This window comes from Ipomoea nil, unplaced genomic scaffold (genome assembly GCF_001879475.1).
Source record: "Ipomoea nil cultivar Tokyo-kokei standard unplaced genomic scaffold, Asagao_1.1 scaffold3100, whole genome shotgun sequence".
Taxonomy (NCBI): domain Eukaryota; kingdom Viridiplantae; phylum Streptophyta; class Magnoliopsida; order Solanales; family Convolvulaceae; genus Ipomoea; species Ipomoea nil.
In genome coordinates, this window is record NW_017619528.1 from 2,613,836 (window position 1) to 2,625,358 (window position 11,523).

At 45.3% G+C, this 11,523-nt stretch overlaps 1 protein-coding gene across 1 annotated transcript; it reads right to left on the reverse strand.

The window, feature by feature from the left end:
- Window positions 1-365: 365 nt before the first annotated feature.
- On the reverse strand, window positions 366-1,646 carry LOC109166504. Its single transcript, XM_019315454.1, has 2 exons — window positions 812-1,646; window positions 366-394 (listed from the first exon to the last, which is right to left on the reverse strand). The coding sequence occupies exons 1-2, from the start codon at window positions 1,644-1,646 to the stop codon at window positions 366-368; spliced, it is 864 nt and encodes a 287-aa protein (XP_019170999.1).
- Between the last annotated feature and the right edge of the window lie 9,877 nt (window positions 1,647-11,523).

An 11,523-nucleotide genomic window follows, 5' to 3' on the forward strand; every position in this document is an offset into this window, starting at 1 on the left:
GGTGGGCCTTTTCCCTAATTAATTATTATAATTTATTCTTTCTCTTGGGCTGTGGGTTAATTAATTAATTGGTTTTAGGGGCCGTAACACGGGGTGTTACAGACACCGACGACTGATCAACGACGGCAGGTGGCGGCTGGTCGGCGACGGGGGCAGAACGACGGGGGTGGGGAGGGGATGCTTCTCGGCTGGCCACGAGTAGGGAGAAGGAGGAAAGAAAGAGAAGAAGAATTTGGGGGTTAGGTATTTGGGGAAGAAATTTGGAAAAATATGATTTAATTTGGGGATTTGGGTAAAGTGAGAATTTATGGTTAAGATGGAAATAAAATTGGGTAAGTTTCAAGAAACTTAATTAGCTTAAGTGGTTAGAGGGTTGGGTTGACAAGTGATACACCTGGGTTTGAAATTGAAGGTTTACAAATAAAAATCTATTTGTCTTTTAAGGCTTCACAAGAAAGGATTTTATGGATTTTCTATTCCAAATTCAAAGAATTGCTTGGAGAATTTTAACTAGCTCGCAAGAAGGAAAGGTTACAATTTGTACATGTGCAACAATTGTGGGCTTAATCCAAGCATGACTCATCTTAGGGGTGAACAACTATCCCTACCAAATGCTTTCACTTCCAACTAAAAGGATCAATCATCAAGAAGGGCTTACACTTAGGTCCAAACGAATCATTCACCAAAGAGGGAAAACATAACAAGGACAACGAAATGACTCCAACAAATAATCAAGGAAAACAAGGCAACACACGACGACACAAAGAACAAGATGCGTACTGAAGACAAGAGTAGGCTAGAAAAAGGTTACCTGCTAGCTCTTCCTCCACCAAGCCATCGGTCTCTGCCTGCGACCGTCCCATCACGAACACCCTTCCTGACAACCTAGACCCAGCTGCTCCTCCGGCTCCTAGGGGTGGTGGCAACACCATTTGGTTGGCTTGCTGAGGGCACTCGGCGACCTTGTGACCCCTATCCCGGCAACGGTAGCACTGAAACGCTTGGCCATTACAATCCTGACCCGCATGCACTTTTCCACATCTACGGCAAGGAAACATATTGACTTGATTTCCATGCTCTGCTCGGTTGGGTCCTTGGGTTGGAGATGACGCATTCTTAGCTTGAAAACTCGGCCTAGGCTTCTTGAAACTGGAAGAGCCTCCACTCTCGGTTCTTTTCCTTGCAAGCTCATAGTATCCTCGCTGTAGCTGCTGAACACGGTAAAGATCTGCAGCACTCAGGTATGCTTCCATCAAAGAACTCGGCCTACTCACGGTTAGGGCCTTCCGTGCCTCGTACTTCAAGCCAGCTACACACTTCTCAACCTTGGCGAGCTCCGTAGGCACAAGCATCCGGGCAAAACGCGCAAGCTCTAGAAACTTCTTGTGGTACTCAACCACCGATAGGGATCCTTGCTGGAGATGGAGGAATTCCTCATACATTTCAGCCCTAACATACGCCGGATAAAACCTCTCGCGCATCCGATCCTTGAGAGCGGTCCAAACAAACTCAGGTTCCTCAAGGCAAGCTGGGCCCTCATGCATCCACCACAGATCGGCCTCAAGGCAGAAGTAGAACGTTGCAAGCTCTACTCTTAGCTCTTCTGGACAACTGACAACCGAGAAGATCTTGTCAAACGTCTTCATCCGCTCTTCCAAGATGACCGGGTCTTCCTCACCCGCAAAGGTCGGTGGCCTGTGACCCGACACGAGACGCCCCACGTCCCTATGCCCGGCAGGTTGAGGAGGTGGCACGGGATGGTCGTGCTGCATCGTCTGCGTCAACTGCTGAAGGTTCTGGGCAAGCTGCTCATTCATCGGGGTCTCCAGCGTATGCGCACAAGGACGAGGAGGCATCGCAAGCTTCTACAACAACAACACGATTACTAACAAGGCAACAAACAAGCAAGCAATGGTAAACAACGCTCAGCTCACCGCGCATCCTAAGAAATCCTGAGCTTAAACACTTAGATTCTTATGGTCACCTTAAGGTCTCAAACAACACCTATCCACTTAGAAGTCTAGACTCTTCCTTCCTAGGCTCAAACCTAGGCTCTGATACCAATTGTAACACCCCCTAATTTCCATGCTACATTAAACCTTAAAAATGGAGATAACTAGCCAAAACATCATACTCAGCGGAAGACTAAACAAGGATTATATAAATAGGAAATATAGGGTGTTATGCCAAGCCCACCGAAAGGTGAACCCACAGGCGAAACATCTGCATAATCCCCAATCTAAATCCATACAAAACAAGAGTACTAATGTCTAACATTGGCACACAGGCCACAACATCTCAAAACAAAGGGATCTAAGCTAACAGGTTCTAGACCGCGCTCTCGTCTACTCATCACCTGAAAGAAACACATAAAATAAGGGACGACGCCCAGTCAGCGAATGATGCTGGTAACCCACCAATACATGTGAAATATCATATGTAGATAGAGATCAACACAAGACTCAATGCACTCTCCAAAGATAAGGGAACACATCCCAATACGATAAGAAGCAATAACGACTCACAAGAATAGCTCAAGGTATAATCTACCATCACACAGTAGATTATCACCCGAAATGCATAACACAAGAGAATAGGGACACACCCATTGGCAACACATGTCGTTGTGACATCACACGTCACAAAATAGAGAAACACGCAACAACGGCTACACAAGCCTTCGTGACATCACCCATAACGAATTGAGATGCCTTCCTTATGCTCGTTTTCAACCTTATGGCTACCCCCAACCTTATGTCTAGTTCCAACCATTACCTCCAGGACCCCTGTATACCAAGTCCAACCTTTTCCCTTCGAGGACCGTCGTCCCCATCCGCCGATAAACTGCCAACAAAACCACCAATTCATAGTACACGAGTGTACCGATCACGCACATGACAACACATGCCTTGGAAACACATGCCTCCCAAGAAATACGTGAACCCGACACACAGGTCACAAACTCCAAAATCACGTCATGGCCACCACGAGGACCACTATCGTACCTTGTTGACTAGTGTCCCATACCACTAATCGTGCAATCCAGGTACAGCCACACACACCACACCACAACAGGAATCAATCAACGGATCACAACGAAGATATGAAACCATACTCAATCAAGGAAATGGATCACAATCCAACAACGACGATGATTAAAACAAGTCATCATCAACAATAGGAAAGTACAAACAACACACATGCTAGCATTTAAACAACGAACAAGCATGTTTATCAAACAGGAAAACCAAACTTAGTTCCAAAGAACACACAAGACTCATCATGGTTCAACGAATCATAAGGTTGAACACTTAGAACGATTTAGGACACCAAAACCTACATAGAACCCAACCATATAGTTCTTGACATACGAAACATCAAGAAGACACTCAAATAGTTCCACAAAAGAAAATCGAGTAGTCAAAAGACCAAATACGGAGTCAAAAGAATCACGGGGAATAAATCCCCGCACAACCAACATATGTACCCCGCGGGTGGGCCCACGGGTGGACCCCCACCGGTGGTTCCGCCGCGGGAACACTACGCCAATCCACCTTGTACCGCGCGGGTGGGGCGGCGGGAAGGCCACTGCCCGCTGTTCCGCCTGCAGATACATGCCTATACACCAAAATAATCCCTTCGGGGATTTTCAACACCAAGCTCAAATTCAAGTCCAAAACATGCCAAATCTCACCAAATACAACAAAATGACATGAATCAAAGGAATAGCCAAGCAATTGCATACAAGAACCCTAATAACAAGCTCTAGATATGCATTTTCACAAGACAATGCATAAACAGTCACATTTAATAGCAAAACACATGTAGAATCCAAGAAATCATCATATAGGTAAGCAAAATAAATTTTGTAGAGCATGTGTTACCTCTTGAAGATTTATCCTTCACTTACAACACTCCACAAGGCTCCCAACAATGTTCCCTTTCCACACCCACTTGAAGAACACACCAAAACAACATAAAGATTTCACCTTTATAAAAAGATACCTTAGAAAACACTAAAAACACAAGAGGAGCTTAGATCTTACCCTCCTAGATGCTCAAAAGTATGAAAGGTAGAATCTTGAAAGCAAACTTGAAAGATCTTGGTAGCCCTAGGTGTGGCTTGGAGAGAAAGCTAACTAGTTTTTAGAGAGAAGAGAGAGAGCTTAATGATTTTTCTCTTGGAGAGTGTTTGAAGAAATGAAATGTGTCTTCCTAGGTTAGCTTGAAAGACTATTGTCAAGGAAATGTCTCATTTACCCTTACTAAGATGAAATGTGTAAGGGGACAAGGGAACAACTCACAAGGCTTTTGGTACAACTTTGACTTTGGGTTAACTAGTCAATTACTAGTCCCCGACTATTGAATTTTCAGGAATTTAAGGAATTAAATTAGCAATTGGATTAGGATTAATTACTTAATTAATCTCTTAATTGAATTTGGATTACGGGGTGTCACACAACCACCTACATATGAGCCTACGCTCAGGTCACACTATAAATTTCAATCATGGCCACACAAGGACCGCATCAGTACCAAGAAGACTAAGGCCCCATAAACCTTAATCATGCATCAATCTTGGTACAACAATTACACACGTTCACATCATAGGAATCAATCAATGGATCACAACATAGATATGAAACCATACTCAACAACGAAGGATCACATTCTGACACCAAACGATGGTCAACACAAGTTGCCAATCTCAATAGGAAAGAACAAACGGCACACACTAGCATTTCAACATCAAACTTGCATGCTTATCATACGGGTAAACCAAAAGTAGTTCCATAGAACATACAAGACTCAACATCAATCCAACGAATCACAAAGTTGGATCACAAGCACGATTTAAGACACCAAATCCTACATGGATTCCTAACATAACGTTCTAGACATACGAAACATCAAGAAAACTCACGAATAGCCCAATCAAACAACATCAAGAGGTCAAAAGAATCACGGGGAACAAATCCCGGACCATCATCATCCATGTTCCCCACGGGTGGGACACGGGTGGACCTCCACCCGTGGTTCTGCCCGCGGGTACCAATGCCCACAACACTCATACCCCGCAGGTGGGGCGGCGGGGGGAGCACCGCCCGCGGTACACATGTACTCCAAAAATAATCCCTTCGGGTTTGGTTCCATCTTGGTTGTCTTTTTCTTAAAGGTAGGATCTTTATGATCTTTTGGTTTGATCTTGAAGTGGGTTTGGAAAGTAAGCCTTGTGGAGAGCTTGTTGTGGTGTAAACTGAAGTCTTTTGGTCTTCAAGAGGTAACCCATTCTCTACAAAACCTATTTTGCTTACCTATATGTGATTTCTTGGATTCTACATGTGTTTTGCTATGAAATGTGAGGGTTTATGCAATTATCTTGTGATATTGCATATCTAGAGCTTGTGTTTAGGGTTCCTTTGTGCCATTGCTTGGCATTTTCCATGGTTCAAGTGATTTTGTTATGTTTGGTGAGATTTGGCATGTTTTGGACTTGAATTTGTGTTTGGAGAAGAAAATCCCCGAAGGGATTTATTGTGGAACAGGGATGTTCCCGCGGGCGGGGCACCACTCGCCGGCCTACCCGCGGGTACATAGCCTGTGGGATAGTGTTCCCGTGGGCGGAACCACGAGTGGGGCACTACCCGCGGGTAGACGAGTGGAGTTGGATCAGGATTTGTTCCCCGTGATTTGTTTGACTCGGTATTTGGTCGTTTGGCTTCCCAATATTCTTTTGTAGAACTATTTGAGTGTCTTCTTGATGTTTCATATGTCTAGAACTATATGGTAGGTATCCATGTTGGACTTTGTTGTCTTGTATCGTGCTAAGTGTTTAACATTGTGTTTCGTCGAACCAAGAGGTGTCTTGTGTTTTCCTCAGAACTATCTTGAGTTTCCCCATTGATAAGCATGCTAGTTTGTTGTCTTAATGCTAGTGTGTGTGTTGTTTGTACCTTCCGTTTGGTTGATGATAACTTGTGTTATTCATCGTTGCTGTCGTTGGGCTGTGACCCGTTCCTTAATTGAGTATGTTTCATACCTTCGTTGTGATCCGTTGTTTAACTCTCATGTGAGTGGTGGTGCGTGTGTGGATCTACCTGGATTGCACGATTAGTGGTATGGGACACTGGTCACCAAGGTATTGCAGCAATCCTCGTGGTGGCCGTGACGTGATTATGGAGTTGTGGCCTGAGTGATGGGTCCACGTTTTTGGGGGAAAACATGTGTTATCCGGGTATGTGTTGCCATGATTGGTGGTGTTCGTTGGTGGTTGTTGGTGGGGGACGACGGTCTCGGGGGAATAAGGTTGGACTAAGAAGTACAGGGGTTCCTGGAGGTAATGGTTGGAAAAGAAGGTACAAGGTTGGGGGTAGCCACAAGGTTGGGACAAGGCATAAGGAAGGCATACCAACTCGTGATGGGTGATGTTGCGAGGGCTTGTAAAGCCGGCGTTGTGTGATCTTCTCTCGTGACGTGTGTAGTCACGGAGGCATGTGTTGTTGTGGCATGTGTTGCCGTTGGGTGAGTCTTTATCCTTGCGTGTGGTTAACCTTTGTGGTTTGGGATGTGTTCCCGTGTTATCCTTGAGAGTGATGAGTCTTGTGTTGACAGTTGATCTTGGTTTTGACTTATATATATGTATTCCGTTTTGAAAATGGTTTTTATGACTTATATCTATCTATTTATGATACTTAATGGTATTGGTGGGTTACCAGCATTATTCACTGACCGGGTGTCGTCCCAATGTTTATCTTTGTATCTTTCAGGTGATGTTTAGACGAGCGCGATGTCTAGAGCCTGGTAGCTTAGCACCTTTATCCTTGTTTTAGTGGCCTGTGCACCGCTGTAGTTAGATTGATGTTTTGGGATAGATGTACACACTTGCAGATTGTTGCCGTAGCGTTTACCGTGTTTGGTAGACGTGGCGTGACACCCCGTTGAATTTCTTTTATCCAGTTCGTTTTATCTTCCGCTGTGCTAGTTTTGTCGTTTAATCTGCATGTGTTAAGGCTTACATATATGTCTTGTTTGGGGGGCGTTACAGTTGATATCAGAGCCTAGGTTTGAGCCTAGGAAGAGTTAAGTCTAGACTCCCTAAGTTGTTAAGTGTGCTTTGAGACCTCTAAGCGACCTTAAGAAGCTAAGTGTTAGGCTTAGGACTCTAGGTTGCGCGGTGAGATGTGTGTTGTTTGCTGTCTTGCTTGTTTGCTTTCTTTTGGTAATCTCGTTGTTGTTGTAGAAGTTTGTGATGCCTCCTCGTCCCCGCGCTCGCACCCCGGAGACCACGACCAACGAGCAGCTCGGTCAGATTCTCCATCAGCTGACGCAGACGATGCAGACGCTCAGTGAAGCCTTGTTGAACAACAATCAAGCTGTGCCACCTCCTCCCCCTGCAGGGCATCGCGATGTAGGGCGTTTGGTGTCAGGGCATCGGCCGCCAACCTTCGCTGGCGAGGAAGACCCAGTAGTCCTAGAAGAGTGGCTACGGGTGTTTGATAAGATCTTCATCGTAGTGGGTTGCCCTGAAGAAAGGAGAGTAGAACTGGCAACGTTCTACTTCTGCCAAGAAGCTGATCTGTGGTGGGTCCACGAAGGTCTGACCTTCCTTGAAGAACCTGGGTTTGATTGGACCGCGCTCAAGGACAGAATGCGCGAAAGGTTCTACCCAGCGCATGTGCGAGCCGCCATGTTTGATGAGTTCCTCCATCTGCAGCAAGGATCCTTATCTGTGGTCGAAATACCACAAGAAGTTCTTAGAGCTGGCGCGCTTCGCAAGGATGCTTGTGCCTACAGAGCTTGCCAAGGTTGAGCGTTTCGTTGCCAGTCTGAATTATGAGGCACGAAAAGCGTTGACGATGAGTAGGCCCAGTTCCCTTAAGGATGCGTATTTGTGTGCCGCGGATCTGTATCGTGTTCAGCAGCTTCAGAAGGGATCGTATGAGTTAGCTAGGAAGAGAGTTGAGAGCAGAGGTTCTTCCACCTTCAAGAAGCCCCGACCGAGCTTTCAAGTCAAGGCCGTGTCGTCTTCTTCTCAAGGACCTATTAGAGTGGAGCATCAGGATCAAGCTAAGTCGGTTGGTTGTCGAAGATGTGGGAAGGTTCACGCGGGCCATGATTGTTATGGCCAGGCGTTTAGGTGTTTCCGATGCGGAGATCGTGGTCACAGAGTCACGGAGTGTCCCCAGCTTGCAGGTCAGAGAGCGTTGCCGCCACCCCCGAGAGCCGGAGGAGCACCAGGAGGGAGTTCGGGTCGCGGAGCTGTCGGAGCTAGGCCACTCGAAAGAGTTTTTGTGATGGCGCTTTCTCAGGCTGAGTCGGGGGGCTTGATAGAGGATGACGTGGCAGGTAACCCCTTTCGTCTAGCCTACCCTTGTTTGTTTCTCCAGAATCATCGTGTTCGTTGTATCTTGAGTGTTACCATGTGTTTCATAGTTGTCTCTTGCTTGGCAATCCTTGGTATGCTTTCTTTGATAGCATTTCCTTTGAGGCTTAGTATATACTCTTCTTGCTAAGTGATTTCTTTAGTTGGCATATGAGATTCGTTGTGAAGTTAGCAATCAAACCTTGTGCTTGGTTGTTCTTACAACAATTCCTTGTGCACTTCCTAAATTTTCCAAGTATTCTTTGAATTGGAAAATAGCCAAAAATTCTTACCAAGAACCTTTCCTTGTGTAGCTTAAAAGCCAAACCTAATGTTTAATTATAGCCTTTGAGTTTCGAACCCAAACCTAATTTTTATCAACCCAACCTTTAAACTACTTGAGCCAATTATCTTTCTTGAAACCTAAACAATTTTAATTCCATCTAAACCATAAATTCCCACTTTACCCAAAATCCCCAAATTAAATCATCTTTTCTCCCAATTTCACCCAAATCCCTAAATTCCCATATTCACTTTTTCTTCCTTTCTTTCTACCCGTGAGACCACCCAGCACCCAGCCCTCCCCGTAGCTTCACCGCCACCACCACCTGCCCGTCACCCCGCCGTTGCCGAGCCGCCATTCGCCGTCGCAGCAGCCGGAGCCGTCGCGTCGCCGTGTCGCCGAGAGAGAGAGAGAGAGAGCAATGAGAGTGAGAGGATAAAGAAGAGAAGCCTTGGGTCCTTTTTGTTGAGCTTTGGATCATCTTCAATCATGCCTAGAAGGTCAAGTTTCGCAAGGAAAGCGGAATGGGTGGATACCCATTACCTCGTTCTTGAAGGTAAAGCTTTGGATCCGGAATCTTTTCCTAGTTCCTTGTTGGATATGCTTAGATATCAAGGTTTGTTGGATGGGTTTCTCACCATAAGGGCCGAGACTTACCCGAGTTTGGTGAAAGAGTTTTATCGTCATATGGTTGTGACAAAGGAGGGCGATAAGTTGGAGATCACCTCTAAGGTGAGAGGTGTGAAGGTCGTGTTGTCTGAGAAGAGGTTGGCTCAGTTGTTGAGTTTGTCTTCTACCGGAGTGGCTCAGTACAGTGGTCATTCTTGGGTTAGTACGGATACCATGGGGTACCGTGACTATTTGAGCTATCTGTTGGGCCGTACGAGTGGTTTCACTCAAGCCTCTAGGCCGGAAAGGAAGTGGTTGTCTGCGGAGCAAAGGATCTTGGTGATGTTGGTGTCAGATTGTTTGTTGCCTAATAACAACAAGAGCAGTTTGTTGGGTAAGTTGGAGTGCACCTTTGCTTTCTGTCTGAAGAACATGGTTAAGTTCAACCTGCCTGCTTTGATGATGCAACACATGGTGTTTTGCCGGAATCACAATCAGAAGAGCTTGCCGTATGGGATGGTATTGAGTTGAATCTTGGTTAAGAAAGGTGTTAGTGTGGACGGTTGCCTGCCGAAGGCCGTGGGAAAGATGGTGTTGGATACCACCAATCTCTGGAGTTGTAATCTGTTTCGGTTGGATGATGGTGAGTACATCACGCCTGAAGAGGTGGCAAGGAAAGCACCTGTTGAGAGGGCGGAGTTAGCTGTTGAGCTTGGGATCCATGCCGGGAAGTTGAGCCTCGCAGTCCAGAGTTTGGGCGGTGATGAAGAAGCTGAGGAGGAAGCAGACCAAGAAGAAGTGTAGGAGCACCGGAGGCCGCCGGAGCTGAAGAAAGTGATTCAGACAGTGAGGAAATCCGGAGAAGGAAGGAAGCTCGCACAAAGAGGGAGCACGAAGTCGTCACCTTGCTTCGTCAGCAGAACAACATGATCGCCGAGGGCTTTGCGTTTGTGAAGGTGCAGTTCGTCGCAGTGCATCAGAGGCTGGACCAGATTGAAGCCAGTTCTAGCCACAAGGACGAAGACGAAGAGGAGTCCGAAGAGGCCGAGGAGTCGGAGAGCGAGGAGTTTTAGTTTGTGTTGCGGTAACCCCGTTCTCTTTTTCCTTGTTGTTTCTTTCTTAGCCGTTGTTAGCTTGGTGATAGGTTGTTGTGTGCTTTCTTGTTTTGTTTGTTGCCTTGTTGTTTAGATAGTTGATAGTGGTGTTTGGAGTTAGTAGTTTAGTTCTTGGTTGTTGTCTAGAAGTTGGTGGTTGTGTTGAGGTTAGAGTTCTTGATGCTCAATCTATCCGTTTGTTGACCTCTTGCCAATCCTTGAATTTGAAATGCCTTCTTCTTTGCCTTGGGAATCCTTGTGAGTTCTTTTGGAGTCTTTGACCAAAAGAGTTGTTCTTGAACTTCTTGTCACAATTTCGTTTCCTTTTTACCGTTCGCTTTTAATTCGTCGTACCCAAGCTTCGGGGACGAAGCTTCTTTGAAAGGGGGGAGGATGTGACACCCCAAAAATCCACATTTAATCTATGGATTAATTGAGTAATTAATCATATTTTTATTTGAGGAATTAATTCCTAAAATCCTGATTTCTAATATTCAAGGACTAGAATTTGACTAGTCAACCTTTAAGTTGTGTTGTACCTTGTGCTTTGAGGGGAGTTCCCTTGTTCCTTACACTTTCTAAGGGTTAGTAAGGGTATTCTTGTCTTTTCACCAGGAGTTAGTATTGTAACCTAACCTAGAAGACTTCTTCATTTCATTCCCTACAATTCTTAGAAAAATAGTTCTACCTTCTCTCTAGAAAAGAAGTGTAGCTTATTCTCCAAGCCAAGTTGAGACCCGTGTCAAGATTCCAAGATTCAACCTTTCACCTATTTGGGCATCTAGGAGGGTAAGATCTAAGTTCATCTTGTGTTTTTGTTTCCATCTTAGTTGTCTTTTTCTTAAAGGTAGGATCTTTATGATCTTTTCGTTTGATCTTGAAGTGGGTTTGGAAAGTAAGCCTTGTGGAGAGCTTGTTGTGGTGTAAAGTGAAGTCTTTTGGTCTTCAAGAGGTAACCCATGCTCTACAAAACCTATTTTGCTTACCTATATGTGATTTCTTGGATTCTACATGTGTTTTGCTATGAAATGTGAGGGTTTATGCAATTGTCTTGTGATATTGCATATCTAGAGCTTGTGTTTAGGGTTCCTTTGTGCCATTGCTTGGCATTTTCCATGGTTCAAGTCATTTTGTTGTGTTTGGTGAGATTTGGCATGTTTTGGACATGAATTTGT

Bases quoted from the DNA above. Each gene is read 5' to 3' on its own strand.
- LOC109166504 (XM_019315454.1), bottom strand. From the start codon at position 1,646: ATGAAGACGTTTGACAAGATCTTCTCGGTTGTCAGTTGTCCAGAAGAG. The intron at 395-811 runs GTAACCTTTTTC...TTTCAAACCCAG, and splicing joins GGTGGAGGAAGAGCTAGCAG to GTGTATCACTTGTCAACCCA.